The sequence below is a fragment of the Delphinapterus leucas genome, chromosome 5 (assembly GCF_059928025.1).
Source record: "Delphinapterus leucas isolate spDelLeu-1000000601 "Yukka" chromosome 5, BTC_Dleu_Yukka2, whole genome shotgun sequence".
NCBI lineage: Eukaryota > Metazoa > Chordata > Mammalia > Artiodactyla > Monodontidae > Delphinapterus > Delphinapterus leucas.
In genome coordinates, this window is record NC_143133.1 from 71,321,093 (window position 1) to 71,344,278 (window position 23,186).

General features: G+C 37.9%; 1 protein-coding gene across 3 annotated transcripts in view; it reads left to right on the forward strand.

Moving 5' to 3' along the window:
• Nucleotides 1-17,618, forward strand: part of SLAIN2 (SLAIN family member 2) — a 94,480-nt gene extending 76,862 nt beyond the window's left edge. For all 3 annotated transcript variants that reach the window (XM_022564753.3, XM_022564759.3, XM_022564764.3), the window contains one exon: nt 492-17,618. In XM_022564753.3, the coding sequence (XP_022420461.1) occupies nt 492-558 (67 nt within the window). In that variant the 3' untranslated portion in view covers nt 559-17,618. The remainder of the gene's footprint in view (nt 1-491) is intronic.
• Nucleotides 17,619-23,186: the final 5,568 nt, after the last annotated feature.

Genomic DNA, 23,186 nt, shown 5'->3' on the forward strand with positions numbered 1-23,186 from the left:
TTTCAGAGGAGAATATTAAAATTTAATGAGGTTAAGTAATTTACCTAAGACTTCAGCTAGTAAGACCTTCAGTTCTAAGTATGTCTGACTTCAGAGTCCTTTTAAGCACTGTCCCATTCTGCCTCTCTCGTGATGGTGACACTACGCCTCTAATATCACATTCATTAATTTGCCCCTCAAATAAATAAGTAAATAATAAGCTTGGTGATCCATTCAGTTGGAAAAGACAAGACAATCTTTTCTCTTACTCAAGTGGCTATGTTAACAAAAAAGAGGTTAGTGCAGTCACCTGATGCCCAGTGAAACTTGAAAGTTGTAGACATGTTGAGTGTGGAATGGTTGCGCTAATAGCTGTTTAGAGCTTTGATCTCAGCAGTGCCCTAGAACATTGGATCGTGATGCCACCTGCAAAGTAATTAATATATTTGGAAGATAAAATGGTAATGTTCCATTAAAACTTGCAAATCACTTTATAAATTGCTTTATTTCAGATCCTTGCCAGCTCCTAAAACCTACAGTAGCATGAAAGATGACAGTTGGAAAGATGGCTGTTATTGACCAGCAAAGACAAGAATGCAGAGTCCACAGCTTCATGGATACCCCTTCACCAGGCTAAGAGACAACTTTTATATGCAGACTGTTCAGATAAGACTCTTGGGATTTATAAAATCCCAGCCCTCTCTGTCTTAATTAGCACAAACTGACAGAGATGATCAAGCAGCACTTTAATGACATTTAACATCAGATGTGTTTGGTAATCATACAATCACTCTCCACGGAATCACTTTTAGTTTTGTTTAATAGAAACTAGGTTGATTTTTTAATATTTGACAGAGGCCAATATCTGGGCAAAAAACTAATGGATGCCAAAGAGAAATGCCCATTTGTAAATGAGAGAGTACCTTTGTGCACAAGAAACTGGTGAATTCAAGCTATCCAAAACTTCACATTCAACCTAATTTACTGTATAAATAGTATCAATAAATATTTGTGTTAATGAGAACTAATATTCTGACTACTTATCTAAAACGTTTCACTAGTGTTTCACTAGTTCTCCAGGAAACTAGATTGAGATGGCAGGGGGGCAGGGTGGGAAGAAACCTGGGCTAGAGATTTAAAACATGATACCTAAATTTGGAAGAATCCTATAAGTTATTTTTGCAGATTCATTAGATTAGAAAAATTATTTTGTTTAATCTTAAGTTTTGGGTGTAGCTCACATATCACCACCACAAGTTAGTGTTACAGCATGCATCCATCATGTTGCATTGACACATCGGACTTCTGTGTGTTTGTTTTGATTGCCAAAAGGGCTTAATATCAGTTGTACAATCTTTCTAAACTTTATAGCTCCTGGCTCAGGAAAGATAGCCTTTGCTATTGAAGCCAACTTCTTCACATGCTGTCATCTGTTACAGAACTAAGAGTTCTTGTTTTTATTAGCAGGTTTCCACGATGGGAAAGAGCAAGTAGTATGCGTGTTTATTCTTGATATAAATAACACCACCTCAGTGCTTACAACCTGGAACAAAACCATACAGTAAAACCGGGGAGGGAAATCTATGCACTTACCTTACAAAATCTCTGGTAATGACAGTTGTATTGTTACTATTAATTGACACAGTAGCCTATTATGTGGTGGGAAATTATAGCCTGCTGAATCCTACTTAAGTCGATCCACTTTAAACTAACTGTTTCAAAACATCCTTTGAAAATACTGCCCCTTTTGGATTCTGCCTGACATCAATTTTTTGCATTTTTGGTAACAAATGAAACCTACTGCATATGACTCTAAGCTGTTAAACACTTGCTCTATGATGGCCCTTATGTATATCTTGGAAATCACTTATTTTGGTTTTTATTCGACTATTACCAGACTAAAACTTCCTTCTTCAGCAGGCTTCTCATTTTTCATGGTGAAGTCTGTTTTTAAGTATTTAATTTGAACAGCTCTAAAATATTGGCAGCTGGGTCACTAAAGGATTTTAGATATTTGAACATAAGTTCATTTCCTATTAGTCAAACACATTCTGTAAGTTGGCAAAAGAAATTGAGGGAGAAATGGGAAGCTTATATTCAGGATAGCACTGAGGTTGATAGGTTGAGAGAATGATAAAACTTTTAAAACCAAGACCCCTGTTCTGCCATGATGGACCCCATGGTAGTCTTTATTAGCTTGACCAGTAGGGAGTCATTCAGTTAGCACAAACAGCTGGAGATTCAAAATGCCAGTGCTAATGTATTTTGGTGTTTCATGCAAGGAAGAAATTTTATCCATGGATTTGAGGGTGATGGGGATGGGTCAGGAAAGGATGGCGCCAGAATTCCACATGATGATGAACTTAAAAATGTTGCTTTTCAGAGGAAGATAAAGCATCTGTTTTTGGGTAGAGGGGTATCGCATGTAAAAATCTAAGTAAGTAAAAGAAAGAACTAGCCACTGTCTCTTTTTGAAACCACATATACACAAAAGAAAATAGGTCTCAGTTTTCAGTGCAACATTGGAAAAAAAAATGCTGCAATCTACTAATTAAAAGGAATTTTAACCCTATTACAAAACACCCATTACATTTTTAAGTTAGATTATCAGTTTCAAAAGGAATATTCAGGTTATTTAACTTTGTTTTTAAATGGCTGCATCAGAAAAAAAAGTCTATTTTTTTTTAATTAAAATATTTCATCACTTGTTAAAAACATATTTGGATCTGAGTTGGGTAAAGTATTATTTTACCTGCTGTTGTACTACCACAGACTATTGGCTTTTAGTTTCCTAAAGAGAAAAATTGCCTATTTACTAGAAAGCCTTTGTGTATTGCCAATTTTTCTGTTTGGGAAAAATCTAAGGATTCACTGTGGTTAGTCTTACAGATGAAGTGTGGATTTGATAAACTAGTGCCTATGATTTTAACTTATGTTTGATATATAGTAGTAAGGGTTTTATGAATGTTGATTATTTTTTTGTGCCAACAGCCCAGAATTGTCACTTATATGTAAGCAGAAAGCTGTGAGCTCTGCTTCCAAAGTTATTTAATTTTCTCAGTGTTTGAATGTTATTTTTTGTAAGTGTGTTAATAAAAGTGTAAAGAATTGGAAAAAATATAAATATTCTTAACTCAAGCATTTGCTGGATCATTTTTCTACAAAACTTGTTTGTATAATATAAAACGCTCTCTGAAGGGTTGGCGTTTTTTGGTTTTCATACCCTGGAAATCACATTTTGTAATACTGGGGACCATTCATAATTGTCAGATACTTTTTAAAATTATTATCTCAGTACGTCACTTTTATAAAAAAGTTTTTCTGAAAGGAAATTAGATACATGTGTCCCCAGATGTTTGTATAACTCTAGAATGATCTAGACTATGTATATTTAACTTTTTATTGAATGTACAGGCGTCCATTTTTGACGTTATGCATGGTCCTTTTAGATCACATGAAGTTTGATTTGCAAAAACATTTCTATAGCCGAACTTGTATGTGTGGTTGCCTCCTTAATAAACAACCTGACCATAATGTTTATTATTAAATTTATATTGTTTTTTTAAGTGTTTTATTAATTTCTGGATATGGTAAGATCTGCCCCCCCTTCCCACCAGTTGCCTACAATTGGTAATAATAAATAGCTCAGTTGATTTTTTAAAAACACAAACCCAAATCATATTGCCCTCCAGACTTGATCTCTGTGAGGTTGGAATATATCATGTTGTATTCTCTCTGCCCTAGTTATTTCATATGTGGATTATTTGGGGGTAAAATTTGTAGTTTACTCAAAATTGCTGTTTTCCTGGAACTTTTTAACTTGCTGTGAATTGATATCTAGTTAGAAAAAGGTAGCATACGTAAAACAAGCAAAAAACTATTATATAAGAGTATCCAGGAGGGAAAGTTAATTACTTTTTCAAACCAAATATGAATATTTGTTTAGTTGATCATGTGCATCTTTCTCTTATGGATAAACAGAAAATATCAAGAATCGTACACTGTTTTATTAGTTCCCTGCATCCCTTTTGGAAGTTCTTACTGTCCTCCATGTTAAAATTAGTCTCACTAATGAGTCATAAGAAATGATACCTTCCTGCTTGAATTTTCTCCCAAGCCAACCTGAAAACTTTTAAGAACCATTTAAAATTAAATGCCATTATACTTGTAAATTAATGAATGAAAAGTTTACTTAAACTTGTTATATACCCTGTGTAACAGGAAAATGTTTATGGTGGTTCTTGTGAACTATTTGCTGTATCAAAGTTTAGCTTTGAATTACAAAATAGAATAAGAATAAATGATAGTGAAACTAACTTGGAGGGAGGTAGTGAACAGCATGTTCACATGAGCGTGAAGCCGAAGTTAGCAACCACTAACATATTTGAATGATCTAAATAAAAGTCTGAGTAGACTAAATGGCCCTCTGGTTACTAGTATGAAAATGGAACGGATTTCACTCATGGACCTTAGCTAATACAACTCAGTTAAAACTATTAACTGCATGCTAATTTCACAGCAATTCTTTACACTGGATAACTTTAATGTTTTCTCTTTAAAAAGAAGGGGAAAAGAGCTTATTTCTTCTGATTTTAAAAATAATAGACCCATTACTTTTTTACTTAACTGAAAATACTAAGAAATGTAAAAGGGGAAATGATCACACATTTCACCTTGGGATCCTGCAATCCCACCTTCCAGAAATAAATATTTAAGTGCTGACCTTAACATGGTTATAAAATGCAGGTATCTCCCACATTTCAAAGGTTCACTGTATGCCACTTTGCTTTTATGAAAGACCTATTAGTAGCTGTTTTCACTAATCAAAAGAAATCTGAAGAGTATTTTTGCTTTTATGGAAAAAGGGGAAAGCAAAAATAGCATTCAGTGTTTATTTTGCAGGGAGCAGTGTGCCCCCCACTGCGAAGCTCCTTCATCAGGAACTACTCAGCATCTCAGCATCAAGCCACCATAGCTTGGAACTATGTGAGCATCTGTGCTTTATCTTGATTTATTTTGTGTATCTGTTAGTAAGATGTGTCCTCAGATAATTGCTTCTTCACTTTATGCCATTTCAGCTTAGGAAAGGTTTCATAGAAATGCTTCTACTTTCAGTAGCAGGAGAAAACTGTATTAAGTGGAAGGGTAAGAAGTCTATGTTTAAGATGAGAAAATACTTTTCACTTACAATGCTGACATGAGTTTGCTTTTGAACAGAGATACGTGTATATTAACTGCCTACTGAAAGCATGACACATTTCTCAATTCCTGATTGTAGATATTCCTTGATTTAAAAAAATATATTGTTTGTATCTTTATAACATCAATTGGTTTCTGTTATGAAAAATTATTTTAGGAAAGTAGAGAAACAGTAAATTATAAAGAAGAAAAAGCACTAATTCCATAGGTAATCACTCACTTAATTTAAGGGTATTGTCTTTTTTCCCCCTAATGAAATTGGGATTATATTCATGATTGACATTGTAACTTTTTCTTAACTCTGAGGTCACTGAGGACTGCCATCATTTAGATTGGTTCTGCTCGGGGAGAAATAAGTTCCAGAAAGAGTATACAAATATTCCAAAACTTTACCAAATTTATATTCTCATATTCTTTATATAGTATCTTTTATTGACACTTGAGCTTCCACCCTACCCCACCGCAGTCTACCAAGCCATGAATTGACAGTATTGGTTGAGTACAACTCCCGTTTCAAAATAAAATACGTCTGAAGAAATAGGCACAACCAAATAAAGAATCAAGATAGTCTAGATTAGAGCTCTCAGACTTTAGAATCACCTGACAGACTGCTAAAATGCAGATTTCTGCACCCTACCCCAAGCATTCCTGTTTAAAAATAGAACCCTGGTCCCAAGAACAAAACTTCTAGGAATAGGATTCCCCAGCACAGGTCAGGTGCCCATTACTGGGCTAATTGACTATGGCAGGTGATTGGGGTTAAGTAACAACCACGTAACAAAAACCAGGTAGCTCTTGTGAAAACCATATGGAGAGAATGAGGGAAGACCGTTTTCCCTGAAAGTGGTGCTATCCCCAGTAAGTAGGCCTAGTCTTGAGCAAACAAAACAGTAGGTACTTACACAAATGTCTCAGTGTATATCGTATAGAATGGTTATTTCATGTCAATGGTCATGTTTTCCTGGAGAAAACATTTGTAGTGAGAGGGAAGGTTCCGATAGTATTTTTGAGCCCTTGGCTCAAATTGTTCATGCAGCCTAGTATCATTCCTGCCTTGAATTCCACAAAACACCTCAGTATCCTTATTATAAGTTCCCGTTAATACAAAGGTTGATTTAAGCTAAGATTCTGGCATCTGCCACCAGAAGGAAGTTAATTTTTTTAACTTTTTAAGTGTTTTTTAAATTGATATATAAAATATGTACAGAAAAGTGTACAAAACAAATGTTCAGCTGAATGAATTACTGAGTAACTATAATACATGTGTAACCACCATGTAGGCAAGAATTAGACTATTAAGAGCAACCCAAAAATACTCCCCTAATGCCATCTGCCAATCACTACTTCCTTCCTCCCCTTCAAAGATAACAGGTATCCTGACTTCCAACATTATAATTTAGTTTTGCCTATTTTTGAACTTTATCTAAATGTAACCAGACACTTTGTAATTTTTTTCTGCCTATCATTTTGATTAAAGGCTAAAAGTGGTGTTTCTGTCAGACTTGGCAGTAAACAACAAAGATAATGTGAGATTCACCTATGTTTCTGATGTCACTGTAGTGTGTTCATTCTCCTTGCCATATTATATGCCATTTTATAAATATATTACAATTTATCCATTCTAATGTTGAAGGACAATTGGGTTGTTTCCAGTTTAGGTCTCTTGAAAATAATGCAGATTTTGACTTCAGGGATAACCAAGATGGAGTAAGCCCTCAAAAGCCCTTCTCTCCCACTTACAACTAAAAATTTTGGACAAAATGCAAAAGACACCTACCTGAGGACACTGAAAAGTAAACAAAAGCAGGTGGATTGGGAGGAGAGTCAAACCTGGAGAAGAGACCCATACAGGGATGAGTTTTCCATTTTTTTCCTCTTTTATCTTAGCCCTGAGCTCAGAGAGGGCACCCAACAGAGCTGTCATAAGGACTCCTCTGATAGTTTGAACCAGAGGAAATTCTGAGGGAAAACCTATGAAAGGAAAATCCCAAAAAATGAGAAAAAAAAATAGCTCTTGGAAGCTAGGGCATGTTGGGGGCTTTTATTTTTGCTTTTCTTTCATGATTTGTCACTGGTGAGCACCCCAGTTAAGCCCTGGTAGCAAACAGTGCCAACAGTTAAAATTGATGGGAAGCCTGTTTTTCTGACAGAGGAAATGGGAAAAGAACCTCTGCAGTTTGAAGAATGTGAAGATAATCCCCATTTTTCCTCTACTCTCTTTGTCCTGAAGGTAAACTGAGTTGTGGCAACTGCACAGTAATAGTGATGGAGCTAAAATTCTGAGAGAACCCTTATATCTGGTCAGAGGACAGGGCAGAGGTGCCCTTTGGGGCAAGGGGGGAACTGATGAGAGAGCTGGAGAAAGCGGTCCTTTATGTTTTGATTAGTGCAAGCACCAGGCTTACCCCTGAGCTACACATACTCAGACCCAAAGCAGCACAGCAAAGCCTTTGAGAACTGAACTAATTTAAACCACTGAACATGACACAGCCTAACTGTGTCTGTCATGCACTGAGCAGTGCATGTGTGAGGTAGATCCAACATAGAATAACAAAGCCTTTGTAAACTAAACTGACATTGGAACCACAGCCCACAGAAGATGGAACAGAAGTTACATTCTGAACCTATCTAGGTTGACTGTTTAAACAAACAAAAATCAACATTGTCCAGAACATTTTAATGGAACCTAGAGTCTAAAGTCTATAATATTCAAAATGTCTAGCATATAATCTAAAATTACTCAGCCTGTAAAGAACCAAGGAAATGAGATCATTCCTCAAGAAGTACGACAACAAATGTCAACACCAATATGGTCCAGATGTTAGAATTATCAAACTTTAAGGCAGCCATTATAACTATAACATGAGACAAATGAAAACACTCTTGAGATGAATGGAACTATAGAAGTTCTCAACAAAGTAGAAATTTTTTTTTCAAAAAAAAAGGAAATTTTAGAACTGAAAAGGTATCTGAAATTTTAAAAATTTGCTAGATGGATCCAGTAGCTAACTGAAGATGACAGAAGAGTCAGTGATATTGAAGGGAGATCAATAGAATTTATTAAACCTAGATAACAGAGTAACAAAAGATTGAAAAAATGAGCAGAGCCTCAGGAACCAGAGGACCAATATCAAAAGGCGTAACATTGGTTTCACTGGAGTCTAGTAGTAAACTAGCTCTCAAAAAAAGTCATTTGTAATGCTTTCCAATGTCCAGGTAAATATTCCCACCATGGCCATTTTCAAGCTATCAACATGATGTCATTGAATGTAGTATTGGGAAGAGTTGTGCAAAATCAGCTTGTGAGTTGGTACAAGCTGGCTCTAGCACAGCAATGCTGGGATCCCAGAAAAGGAGGAGAAAGAGCTAGGTATGGGACAATTATTTGAAGAAGTAATGGATAAAACTTGCCGAATTTGATGAAAGACAGAAATTTACAGATTCAGAAATCTCAGTGAACTGAACCTACCTGGGTTGATAACAGGATAAACTGAAAGGAAACCACACCAAGGCACATCATAATTAAACTGCTTAACTCAAAAAGGAAAAACTCAAATACACACAGAGACACATCATAATTAAAGTGCTGACAACCAGAGATAAAGAAAAAAAAATCTTGAAAGCAGCTAGATTAAAACACTTTATGGGGACTTCCCTGGTGGGGCAGTGGTTAAGAATCTGCCTGCCAATGCAAGGGACACAGGTTCGATCCCTGGTCCGGGAAGATCCCACATGCTGCAGAGCAACTAAGCCCATGCACCACAACTACTGGGCCTGTGCTCTAGAGCCCTTGTGCCACAACTGCTGAGCCCATGCACCGCAACTACCGAAGCCTGTGTGCTCTAGGGCCTGCATGCTGCAACTGGTGAGCCTGCATGCTGCAACTACTGAAGCCCCTGTGCCTAGAGCCCGTGCTCCACAACAAGAGAAGCCACCACAATGAGAAACCCGCACACCACAATGAAGAGTAGCCCCTGCTCGCCTCAACTAGAGAAAGCCCGCATACAGCAACAGAGACCCAACACAGCGCAAAGAAAAAAACCACTTTATGTATCGTGGAACAACAATTTTTTTTTTTTTTTTTTTTTGCTGTACATGGGCCTCTCACCGCCGCGGCCTCTCCCGTTGCGGAGTGCAGGCTCCGGACACGCAGGCTCAGCGACCATGGCTCACGGGCCCAGCCGCTCTGCAGCATGTGGGATCCTCCCGGACGGGGGCACAAACCCACGTCCCCTGCATCGGCAGGTGGACTCCCAACCACTGCGCCACCAGGGAAGCCCGTGGAACAACAATTTAAATGATCACAGATTTCTCGTCAGAAACTCTGAAGGCCAAAAAATACTGAAAAAGATCTTTAAAGTGCTGAAAAAAAGAATAACTCAATTTTCTATCCATTGAAAATTTTCTTCAGTAATCAAAGCAAAACAAAGACATTTTCAGGTGAGGGAAAACTAAGAATTTATTGTCTGCAGACTTAAAGAAAATGATGGATGAGGGAAACTTAGAACTGCAAGAATGAAGGAAAACCAGCATAAATGTTAATTATGTGGTTAAAAATAAAAGAAAAATTTTCTGAGTTCTTTAAAATATGTATGACTGTTGAAAGCAAAAACTATAACTTTGTCAAAAGAAGTTTTCAGTGCATTTAGCAATAATGCATATGACAACTATAAGAATAGTAAAGAGACCTGTATAGTTGTAAGGCTTCTATATTTTACCTGAAGTGACAAAATACTAACTCTAAATAGACTGTGAAAGGTCAGGTGTATATATCGTAATCTCTAGAATATGGATATTGCAATTGCAATTAAGAGAGAGAAAATAGATGTTATAATTTAAGTTCACATAATCTAAAAGAAGGCAGGAAAGGTGGAATAGAAGAACAAAAACAGGACAAACAGAAAACAAATATTAAAATGGAAGACTTAAATCCATCCATACCAATAATTACGTTAACTGTAAATGATTTAAGCACACCAAATTAGATTGTCAGATTGCATAAAAACACTCAGCTATATGCTTTATAACTATATGTTTTATATAAATATGAACGTGTAGGTTAAAAATACAAAGATGAAGAATGACGTACAATGCAAACATCAATCAAAAGAAAGCTAGAGTGATTGCATTTGTCGAAGTAGACTTCTGAACAGGGAAGGTTAGCCAGGAATAAAAAAGGGAAATTACATAATGATAAAAGGTCAATTCACCAAGAAGCTGTAACAGTCCTAAAAATGTACGCACCTAAAAATCTTCAAATTCATGAGGCAAAAACTGATGGAGCTGAAAGAGGAAATAGACAATATTAGGATTTGGAAGACTTGAACAACACTATCAAGCAACTTGGTTGAATTGACATTTAAAGAATACTCAATCCAATAACAGCATAATACATATTTTTTTAAGTACAAATGGAATAGTAACCAAAATATATGCTGGATTATAGAAAACAAAAAGAACAACTTTTTAACACATTTTATTCTCTGAATAAAACAGAAATAGGGGCTTCCCTGGTGGCGCAGTGGTTAAGAATCCGCCTGCCAATGCAGGGGACATGGGTTCAGGCCTTGGTCCGGGAAGATCCCACATGCCACGGAGCAACTAAGCCCGTGCACCACAACTACTGAGCCTGCGCGCCAGAGCCTGCAAGCCACAACTCCTGAAGCCTGGCGCCTAGAGCCTGTGCTCTGCAACAAGAGAAGCCACTGCAATGAGAAGCCCACACACCACAACGAAGAGTAACCCCCCGCTCACCACAACTAGAGAAAGCCCGTGTACAGAATCAAAGACCCAACGCAGCCAAAAATAAATAAGCGATAATAAAATTTAAAAATAAAAAACAAATAAATTACAGTAAGATTGATAACTGGAAAATACAACTATCTGGAAATTTTATATAAAACATATATTTAAATAACCACACATCAAAGACAAAGTCACAAGAGAAATTAGGAAATATTTTGAGTTGAATGAAAATGAAGGTACAAAACATTGATATTTGGGGAAAGCAGCTAAAGTAACTTGAAGGAAATTTACAGTATTAAATGCTTATATTAAGTAAAAATGTGGTTGGCAGAATAATAGCTCGCCAACGATATTCACATCCTAATCCCTAGAACCTATGAGTGTGTTAGATTTCATGGCAAAGGAGCATTGAGTTGTAGATGGAATTCAGGTTAATCTGCTGACTTTGAGATGGGGAGACTGTCCAGGCATGTTCAGTGCAAGCAGTGTTGTTCCTCAACAATTGAGGAAATCAGTGGAGTCAAAGTACTGCTGCTATGAACTTTCTTGTACATGTGCATGCATTTCTGCTAGATATATGTATATAAGTGGAATTTCTGGGTAAAATGATGTGCCGCTGTTTTCCACAGTGGTGTGCCAGCTCCCATTCCTACCTGCAGTGCTCCACATCTTTGCCAATGTTTGGTATTGACAGTCTGTAGTCATTCAGAGTGTGTTGTGATATCTTTGTGGGTTAAATTTTCATTTCTTTGATAATTTATGTGGTTGAGTACTTTTCCATATGATCATTGATCATTTAGATATCCTCTTGTGAAGTTGGTTCAAATAGCTTGCCTGATGAGTTTTCTTTCTCTTACTGATCAGTAGGAGTTCTATATGTATCCTGGATAAGTACATTTAGATAGTTTTTAGTAAAGTTTTTCACGATCCTTTTTAATGAATATATAATCTGAAGTGATGTCCCTTTCATTTCCTGTATTGATATTTGGGGATTCTTGCATTCTCCTTGTCCTTCTCCCACCTCTCCTCCCTTATCAGTTTCACCAAGAGTTTCTCAATTTTTTAATTGCAGCTATTAATTTGATGTATCCCAGGACCCAGTCCTTGGTCAACTTCTCTCTCTGTACTCACTCAATGGTTCATAGCTTAGAAATCATCTATTATATGTCTGGAATTCAGACCCATCTCCTGCACTCCAGATTTACACACCCATCTGCTGATTCAGTATCTTCACTTGGATATCCAACAGAAATCTCAGGGTGTACATATGCAAAACAAACTTCTGATCTTGCAAACCTTCTGCATCCATCTTGGCTGATGGCAACAGGCTGAAAACTTTGGAGTCATTCTTGATAACTCCTCTGTCTCTCTCACACACACACACACACACACACGATATAAGTTTCACAGGAGCAGAGATCGTTGAGTTGTTTATCATTGTACCTCAAGTGCCTAGAACAGTGCCTAGCACATTGTAGGCACTTAAATATTGAATGAAAGCATTGTTGGTGAGAATCTCTTGAGAGAGCAATTTGTAACACTTAACAAAATTTACAATGTAGATTAAAATGTAGATCCAGTGATTTCCAAGAATTTATATTACACCTGTATGTGTGCTTGTATAGATGTGAATATAGAACATTTATTATAGTGTTATTTGTGGCAAAGGCTGAACTTAAATGACAATCAGTAGGACACTGGATAAATTATGATACGTTATTCACTGAAGTATCATGTAGCCATAAGGAAGACCAAGATACAATAATTCTATATAATGGTGTGGAATGATACCAAAGATACAGTGTTAAAAGTGAAAACAAAGTGCCAAACAGTGCCATTTGTGGAGTAAAAAGATCTGTGTGTGATACTTGCTTGATTAACAACGACTGTCTCTAGAGGAAAGCAAAAGAAACTGGTGACTGACCTGTGGAGAGGGGAACTGGGGACCAGGTTAATAGTAGTAAAAAGACTTATTTTACCAGCATACTTTTTTGTACTTTTGAATTCTTTACCATGTGCATATGTACACCTACTGTTTTTTCAAAAAGTAAGAGAAATGTAGCTCTCCTTCTAACTTCCCCACCCCTCCTAAAAAAACTAAAATTTTGACTTTAGTTTAACGAGTAGAATCTAGTTTGTGGGAGATGCTCTTCTTTGTCTTAGCTTTCTTATTTATGTCATCTTAAGTTTATATATTTGGGCCACAAAAGGCATTTTCATAAATTTTACTTTAATGTTATGCTTTGGGCTTTATCCAGAATTTTATGAAGAATAGCCACAAAAGCTGCTTCTCTCTGGCGTAAAATTATCAGGAGCATTGCTCATTATATGGCTTAACATCTCCTATATGAGGGCCCATGTGAGAACTTTAGTCTAGAATGCAGTACCTGGAAAATCATAGTCTCTCTTGAGGAACTGAGGGTGCCCCCCAACTTGATTACAAGACCTTTGTGCTTTGTCATGTTTGCAGTTTTCTCCCTGTTGCTAGAAAGAGTAGATCTATAAATGATGCTTAATTGTGGTAACTGAATTTATTTCTTTATAGCCTACCTTGGTCCAAAAATATATAAGGTGGTTTACATAAATACAAGAAGAAGTTTGTTTTGTTTTGTTTTTTGTTTTTTTGCGGTACATGGGCCTCTCACTGCCGTGGCCTCTCCCGTCGCGGAGCACAGGCTCCGGACGCACAGGCTCCGGACGCGCAGGCCCAACGGCCACGGCTCATGGGCCTAGCCGCTCCACGGCACACGGGATCCTCCCGGACAGGGGCATGAACCCACGTCCCCTGCACCGGCAGGCGGACCCCCAACCACCGCGCCACCAGGGAAGCCCAAGAAGAAGTTTTTATTAGAAAGGAAAATATCATGAAGCTGAAGAAAATAGGAGAAACCTCATGTGGCATATTTGCTTCCTTTTCCTTTTCAGAGCACTGATTGTATTTTTATTTTATAATACAACTATTCTTTTAGAAGTAAGGGGAACATAAGTGAAGAATCCATATTTATATTTTTAACCTAAATGTTAAAATTGTCCACCTATTTTCATTCTTCAGCAAGCCAGGAAGTCTTCTGTAGATTTAACTTATTCTGCATAGCCCTAAGCTGTGGACTGAGAAATTATGAAATTATATTCATATAATTATATAATATAATTATATGAAGTTATACTATTGGTTTATAGTAAATAAAGGAGACTCTGACTACTAAATAAGTGTAAGCAAAATCTGTTAAAGTCCCTTACAAAAAGTTTTGCTATAGGAGTTTCTTTGTCTTGATTCCTTTAAAATAACATGAAAGTTTTAGTTAGAAAACTTGATTTTCTGTGGTAGACATCCTTCTTTTAATATACACTTTTAGAAGGTTGCAGGGGAGAGGGGAAGTTATATTTGAGAATTGGTAACTTGGCCAGCAGCTACTTAGAGTGTTTACACTTCATCTTTTAGATAAAAGGAAATACCTATAGGTTATTCCCCTGTAGATGCTACCAAACCAGGCAGACTTACAAATAACTAGAAAGAGCTCTTTTTAACACTGTCTCTTTTATTTATCTATTTTTTAAATTTAGATATAATTGGCATATAGCATTATATTCATTTCAGGTGTACAACATAATGATTTGGTATTTGTGTATATTGCAAAATGACCACCACAATAACTCTAGTTAATATCCATCACTATACCTAGTTACAAAATTTTTTTTTCTTGTGAAGAAAACTTTTAAGATCTCTTAGCAACTTCCAAGTAGACAATACAGCATTATTAACTGTAGTCCCCATGTTGTACATTATATCCCTATGACTTATTTATTTTATAGCTGGGAGTTTCCACTTTTTAACCCCTTTCAGCCACTTCACCCACTTCCCACACCCCTCCCAATTCCCCTCCCCACCTCTGGTAACCAGCAGTCTGTTCTCTGTATCCATGAACTCGGTTGTTTGTATTTTGGATTTGTTTTGTTTTAAATTCTATATATAAGTGAGATCATACAATATTTGTTTTTCTCTGGCTGACTTATTTCACTTAGCATAATGCCCTCAAGGTCCATCCATGCTATTTCAAGTGGCAAGATTGCCTCCCTTTTTTATGGCTGAATAATATTCCAGAGTGTGTGTGTGTGTGTGTGTGTGTGTGTGTGTGTGTGTGTGTGTATGCCATATTTTCTTTATCCATTTATCTGTTGATGGACACTTAGGTAGCTTTCATAGCTTGGCTATTTTAAATAATGCTGCAGTGAACATAGGGGTGCATATATCTTTTCAAGTTAGTGTTTTTGTTTCCTTCAGATAAATACCCAGAAGTGGAATTGCTGGATCATATGGTAATTCTATTTTTAATTTTTTGAGGAACCTCCATACTGTTTTCCATAGTGGCTGCACCAATTCATATTCCCATTAACAATGCAAAGTTTCCCTCCACATCCTTGCCAACACTTATTATTTCTAGTCTTTTTGATAATAGCCATTCTAACAGGTGGGAAGTGATAGGTCATTGTGGATCTGATTTGCATTTCCCTATTGATTAGTGATTTTGAGCATCTTTACATGTGCCTATTGGCCATCTTTAGGAAAATGTCTATTCAGATCCTCTGTCTTTGGAAAAATGTCTTTCAGATCTGCTGCCCATTTTTTAATAGAATTGTTTGGGTTTTTTGCTATTGAGTTTTACGAGTTCTTTATATATTTTGGATATTAACCCCTTATCATATATGATTTGCAAATATTTTCTCCCATTTGGTAGGTTAACTTTTCATTTTGTTGATGGTTTCCTTTGCTGTGCAGAAGCTTTTTGGTTTGATGTAGTCTCACTTGTTTATTTTTGCTTTTGTTGCCTTTGCTTTTGGTGTCAAATCCAAAAAATTCATCACTAAGAGTGATGTCAAGGAGCTTGTGGCCTATGTTTTCTTTCTTTCTTTTTTTAAAAATTTTATTTATTTATTTGGCTGCATCGGGTCTTAGTTGTGGCATGTGGGATCTTTTGTTGCAGTGTGCGGACTTCTCTCTAGTTGTGGTGGCACAGCCTCCAGAGCGTGCGGGCTCAGTAGTTGCGGTGCACGGGCTCTCTAGTTGTGGCACACGGGCTCCAGAGTGCGAGGGCTCAGTAATTGTGATGCATGGGCTTAGTTGCCCTGTGGCATGTGGGATCTTAGTTCCCCAACCGGGGATTGAACCTGTGTCCCCTGCACTGGAAGGCAAATTCTTAACCACTGGACCACCAGGGAAGTCCCCTATGTTTTCTTATTATAGGAGTGTTAATTGTTTCAGGTCATGTTCAAATCTTTGATCCATTTTGAGTTAATTTTTATGTATGGTGTAAGATAGTGGTCCAGTTTCATTCTTTTGCATGTGACTGTCCAGTTTTTCCAACACCATTTATTGAAGAGACTGTCCTTTCCCCACTGTATATTTTTGGCTCCTTTGTTATAAATTAATTGACCATATATGTGTGGGTTTTTTTCAGGGCTTTCTATTCTGTTCCATTGATTTATGTGCCTGTTTTTAATGCCCATACTATACTCTTTTGATTACTATGGTTTTGTAATATAGTTTGAAACCAGGGAGTATGATGCCTCCAGTTTTTTTCTTCTTTCTCAAGATTGCTGTGGCTACTTGGGGTCTTTTATGGTTCCATACAAATTTTAGGATTGTTCTATTTATGTGAAAAATGCCATTGGAATTTTGATAGGAATTGCATTGAATCTGTAGATTGCTTTTGGTAGTATGGACATTTTAACAATATCAATTCTTCCAATCCATGAGCATGGAGTATGTTTCCATTTATTTGTGTCTTCTTCAACTTTTTTCATCAATGTTGATGATGTGATGTGATGCTGATTATGATGTGAATATTGCTTAATGATTTAAGCTCATCAGTAAAATCAATGACTATATACTGTGTTTGGTAGATTTGTTTCTTCTCTGGCTACCAGTTGTCAATCCTACTGCCAGAAAGCCAGTGTTGAAGCCACCCTTACAAAGATGCTGTCTTTCTTCCTGTGGACCCAAATCACATCATCCTAATTATTAGAATTACATATAAGAATAGCCAGTAAGTTCTAAGTCCTTGACTATGTCTATTTCTGCATGGATGCCAAGTTTCTGTTTCTCTTTCTTTGGGACAGTTATTTCACAAGCCTCCCTCGACATGCTTTTTGATTTTTCACTATGTTCAAATGTTTGAATAGCCAGAAATCTGATACCCAGTCATTGGGGGTGGGGAAGGTGAAAAGTGCTGCTAACTGTAATGCTCATCAAGACTAGGGAAGTAGACAGCACAGGAGTTGAATGCCTTACCTTTTATATTCATTAATCCTGATTCTATTATATTATAATGAATATAAAAAATGTAAGCCCACAGAAAACTGCTCATTCAGTCCTTGATTACCTATTAGGAGGCGTGATACTGGGCGCCGCAGAGGATACCTGCCCGCCAACCCTGCTCGCTTTTACACGAACCCCCGACCAGGTCTGCAGCTCCCTCTCTCTTCAAGGACATTTTGTTGTTGAGGTTGTTTGACATTTTTGTTAGTAGTTGACTGTGCCTTCTCTTTCTGTGGGTGATATTTAAACTATGATGTTTATTATTTCCAAAAAAAACTTTTTTAGGACGATTTGTTCTGTATTAGTACTAAGTTGGAAAGTCAAGGTGCTGTTTTCTATTCTAAACACTAGGGGGAGATCTTGTTTTCTCTTGGAGTGGTGGTTTTTTGTTTTTTGTTTTTTGTTTTCTTTTCCACTCCCTCTCCACCAGCCCTACCCCCACCCCCCAAAAAAAACTCTTGGAGCGTTTTAAATACCAACTCGCAGTCAGCTAGCTCTGAATTCAGTTTATTTTCAGTACAAGTGAATGTGTGCGATTTTCATCTGTATAAAAATAAAATGAAGATACATGATGACTAAATGCAATGTGTTATCTTGGGTGAGATCCTGGAAGAGAAAAGGACATAACGCAAAAACTAAGGAAATCTGAATAAAGTATTGACTTTAGTTATTAATAATATATCAATATTGGTTCATTAATTGTGACAAATATCCCATACTAATGTAAGATGTTAACAATAGAAGAAAATGGGCATAAGGTATGTGGGAACTTAGTATTTTTATAACTGTTCTGTAAGTCTAAACTGTTCCAAAATAAGTTTATTTTTAAAATACATTTTAAAAAGTGAGACAAGAACCTAATTTCCCTTCTTTTTCTTTTTGGAACCATGGAAAATATTTTTAAAACAATATTTTTGCAGAACAAGTTGAATATGGGAAAGAAGGACTTTGTTAAATGAGCCATAAATATATGAAGATGTAATTAAATGGGATTGGATACATTTAAAGAAACCTAAGGAAAGTCTGCTAAGTTTTCTTGAGGAGCTATCAGAGGGTTCCTCTCTGATATGTGTTGTTACATGGCAATCATCTAACAAGAATTCCTGTCAGCCCTAGTCAGAGCTCTCTCATGTTCTCTTAAGTTTCTACTTCTCATAGGAAATCATACATTTCTGTTCTCTCTCTCAAACTCCAAACCTGTGTCCCTGGACTCACGGCTCCTTGCCCTCCCTCCGGCCTTCTCCTTATTCCCTCCTCAAGGACCCATTTGTTCCTCCGTTGAGATGGTGCACTTCTTATATAAAGTTTCAGATTCCTTCCCTGTGGTGGGAGGGCTTGGGGGTCTGTGGTGGTCAGTAGAGTGTCTTTCAGCATTCTCGTCCTTCTCTTCCACCTGGACATAAGGTAGAGTTGCCTGTCCCTGCCTGTTCCTTGCTTTAGCCAGTGGAACATGAGCAGAAATGACATGTTATTTTTGGACAGAAGTCTTTCAGAGCTGGTATGTAACTCCCACTTTGCTTTCCCCTACCACAGAAAACACTGTCATTCCAGGTGATGGAGACTCCCTCCACTTGCATGCTTAAGTGTGGACCCCCAGCCAACCCGCGGGACATACAGCATGAGAAAGAAAAATATCTTTGTGGTTATAAGTCATTGAGATTTCAGGGTTGTTAAGAAACACAGCCTAGCTCATCCTGTCCATCCACCAGCCCTCCCAACAAAACATAGTGTAATCTTCCTAGTTTTGCATGTGAAGAAACAGAAGACTGGGAGATTAATATTACTCAGCTACAAAGTAGTAAAGCCAGGATTTAAACCCCAGAAGTATGGCTCCAGTGTCTGTGCCCTTAGTAACCATCCCACAGAGACTCTCTGAGAAAAAATACAGGAATACATCAGAGAGTCCATCTTCCATTTACTTCCCCTGAACAGCGCCATCCTGCTGCTCCTGTCTGCCCAGGTTGCTTCCTCTGCCTGCTGCATTGCTATTGCCCTGAGACTAGCCTGTGAGAACCTTTTCCTGTATCTGTGGCTTTTCTTTCTTAGTTTACTCTCTTGTTTTCTGAAGCTTTCTAAGGGGCTCATAGGAAAAGATACATGGGAGGTTAACTTTTGGAGGCCTTGAATTTTTAAAAATATTTTTTTCTTCCCTCATTGTGATGGTTAATTTTATGTGTCAGCTTGGTTGGGCCACAGTGCCCAGATATGTGTCCAACAGTTTTTTGGATGTTCCTCTGAGAGTGTATTTGGATGAGATTAATGTTTACGTAGGTAGATGTTCTGTCAGTCTCTGCCTGTTGATAGTGATGCTGTCAGCTAGGGATGCCTGAGGCACTTGCCTGGTCCGTACTACTTGTGGTGAGGCCCCCACTGACATTTCCTTGACTGGAGCCAGTGTTGTGGCTGGACTGGCCCTTGTGATTCTTACTATGATCAGAAGACACACCTAAGCAAACACCATGAGGGAACTTTGAATAACAAAATGTATTACAGGTCCTGAAGGGTACATGGCACACCCAGTGGCCACACACTGAGGTCAAAGGTAGAAAAAGAGGGAGGGGGGCGCAGACCTGGGGCTCTGCCTTAATTGGGGTCTGAGGGTGATGTGCCTAGGGTTCACTTTTTATTGGCGAATTTAAAATGTAAGAGTGGCAATTAGGGCCCAGGAAGGGAAAAGTGGAACCATTCAAGTGGTCAGTCATCTAGGTTACCCAAGGGTTTCTGAAAAGGGAACTTCATAGGTAGGGTGGCCTGGGTTCTTATCTAGTTGTTTGACTAGTAGCTGTATCATAGAGCTGGCAACATGCTTATTCGGCATGGAGGTCTTTGAAATGGATGTCTTGGTAATCAAAGCTTAATGTCAGGCAATACATTACAATAAAAAAAGAAAAGCTTAATGTCAGACACACTACAGTGGACTTGGAGTAAAGCAGAATGCACTCCATAACATGGTGAGCCTAATCTAATCAGTTGAAGGGCTAAATGACACCAAAGACTGATCTCCTGAGCAAGAGGGAATTCTGCCAGCAGATGGCTTTCTGACTTGAATTGGCTCTTCCCTGGTCCCCAGCCTTCAGGTGCACCCTAAAGATTTTGGACTTGCCAGAATCCATTATCAGATGGGCCAATTCCTTAAAATAAATCTTTTTATATGTAAATACACAAACTGTTGTCTCTGTTTCTCTGAAGAAGCTGACTAATACACTCATACATAATTGCTAGTTTGAAAGACATAGTAATCTCCCTTGAAGATAACAATTCTTCAGAATGTTGACATTCTTCTATGGTCTTCAAGTTTTACAGTTGGTACTAAAAGTCTTACTGTCATTCTAGTCCAGTTTCTTTGAATGAATGTGAAAAAAAAATCTCTGAAAAAAAATACTTTCTTTGTTCCAAGTCTTTTGGTATTTTATGATTTTTTTCTTGGTCAGTCTTAAAATTTTATTGTTCTGGGCCCTTGGTGGGTCTTTTTAACCTGGAGATTCATGTTCTTCAGTTCTGAGAAGTTTTCTTCTTTTCTTATGAATATACTTCACTGAACTAGAAGCTTGATGAAGGCAGGGACCATATATATCTTGCTCATTATTCATCTTACGGTGCCTAGTGTAATGTAGTACCTGGAGCCCAATAGCTATTTGAATGAGTGGATGAAGGAATGAATGAATGCAGGAGAAGAACATGTATGCTTTGGGAAGAGCAGATTGTGCTGAGTTTTAGACCTGTAAAGCTTGAGGTGTAAGAGCCTGGAGCCTCAGAAAGATACCAGGGCTATAAACGTTAATTGAGAGTTAACTGCATATATTTGGTAACTGAAGCCCTGGTCTTGAAATGATCCCCTGGAAAAGTGTATGGAGAAAGCTAAGAAAAGAAGGTGGGTAGTAGAAGACTATAAAGTAAATTATTCCTTTGAATAAAGAAATAATTTTGGGGACTTCCCTGGTGGTCCAGTTGTTAGGACTCCACTTCCAATGCTGGGAGTGTGGGTTCGATCCCTGGTCGGGGAGCTGGGATTCCACATGCCCCACGGCCAAAGAACCAAAACATGAAACAGAAGCAGTATTGTAATAAATTCAATAAAGACTTAAAAAAAAAAAAGTCAACATCAAAAAAAGTCTTTAAAAAAAGAAAAAGAAAGAATTTTGTTCCCCAAATCTTCCAAACAGAAGTAAAACTTGAAGATGTTCCCTTGTCCTATAGTTTTCTGTACCTCCCAGCAGAACTTTGCATATTCTTTGAGCATGATACTAGAGCACACTAATTCGTAGGATCTGCCATCAGAACTCACCTCTATTTATATCCATAGTTCAAGTAAGCAGAGAAAAGGAGACCTACATGGGCAGGAAACAGAAATGGCAGAGAGGAAAAGCTGTTGGTAGACAAGATAAGTTGCCAGAAGAGAGGTATAGGGGAACAGTTCTAGCCCACCAAGCCCTTGGTCTCCTCTAGGCTATTCAGACTCTCATTCCCAAGCCTTCTGCGCCTGAAAACACTGCTGCTAAACACTCCTCCCACCCCCAGATAACTCCCATTGCTCCACCCCTGCCAAAAGCAAATAGCTCCTGCTGACCCAGCTCTGTTCTCTTAACCACACCACACCATGCTTTCCACCAAGTCTTATTCCTTCTCTAAGAAGGTTCAAGCCTCTTGCTTGTTAAGCCTAGCTTCAAGTGAAACCAATCTCCCCAGTTCCAGGTGAAGTTAGCTACCTTCTCTAATCACTGGATATTGAGGGTCCCCTCTAACTGCCTGTATCACCAGCAAGATCACCTGCCAGGAACTGACTCTAAGTCCAGGTTCTATCTCTGTCTCACCCTCCGTATGTCTCTGCAAGCTCCACACTCTCAGAAAGAAGCTCTCAGGGAAACCCTCCCACCCGACCCTGCATAGTACCTTCCTGCTAGAACATGCCTGTAGATGAGCTCACAATTGAATTTGTTTATTTTAATGGTTGGGGTTTGGGTACCTGGAAGCCAGTTTTAGAAAATGCATTGCCTGTTGGATGAAATGATGAAGTACAGATCTAGCATGCAGTTCTAAGATTCTTCACTCCCAGGCTAGCTGACTGGGGAGTGTTAAAAGGAAGTCGAAAGTTAGTTTGTGTGTTGTAATATCCTATACAAACAATAATTCAGTTTCCATCATGATGGGCTAGATAATAATTTTCTCTAAAATGAAAAATGTTGGATAAAATATATTTAAAATCACATTAAAAAAACAATAAAGAAAAAAGAGTGGGACCTGCCATGCTAAATTTTGGGGGAAAGCCTGAACCTAAAAGTCAAGGGAAAGTATCTGAGCACCGAAACCTCTTTGTGCTCAGGTGTCTCCTAATGCTGAACACTCAGTCTTGAGTTCCCCGGTCTCATGTGGCAAAGGAGACAGTCAAGGTTCAGAGTCCACCCAAGAAGAGGAAACTAAGAGGGGACATTACCTACATCATAGGGACCCAAAAAGGCTACTGTGATATTGTAATTTATAATAAAAACATATATTCTGTCTTTGTCCCCATTTCCAGCAAAGAGATCCTAAAACCCTTGGAATTTCCTAAGCAAAGAGAGCAACATAGTTGTCTTTTGTTATGTTAATGAGGTGACATTTGGAGCCACCTAAGTATGAGGACTGGTTGCCAGGAGAACAAACCATAAACAGAGGGTTGGAACTTTCAGTCCCACCCCCTGATTTCTGGTGATGAAAGAGGGGTTATAGATGGAATCATTCACCAATACCAATAATTTAATCAACCATGCCTACATAATGAAGCCTCTATAAAAATCCAAAAGGATGTGGTTTGGAGAGCTTCCAAGTTAGTGAACATGTGGAGAATTGGAGAGAGTGGCTCATTTGGAGAGGGCATGGAAGCTCTGAGCCCTTTGCCCATACCTTACCCTATGCATCTCTTCATCTGGCTGTTGATTCATACCCTTTATAATAAACCAATTATCTAGTG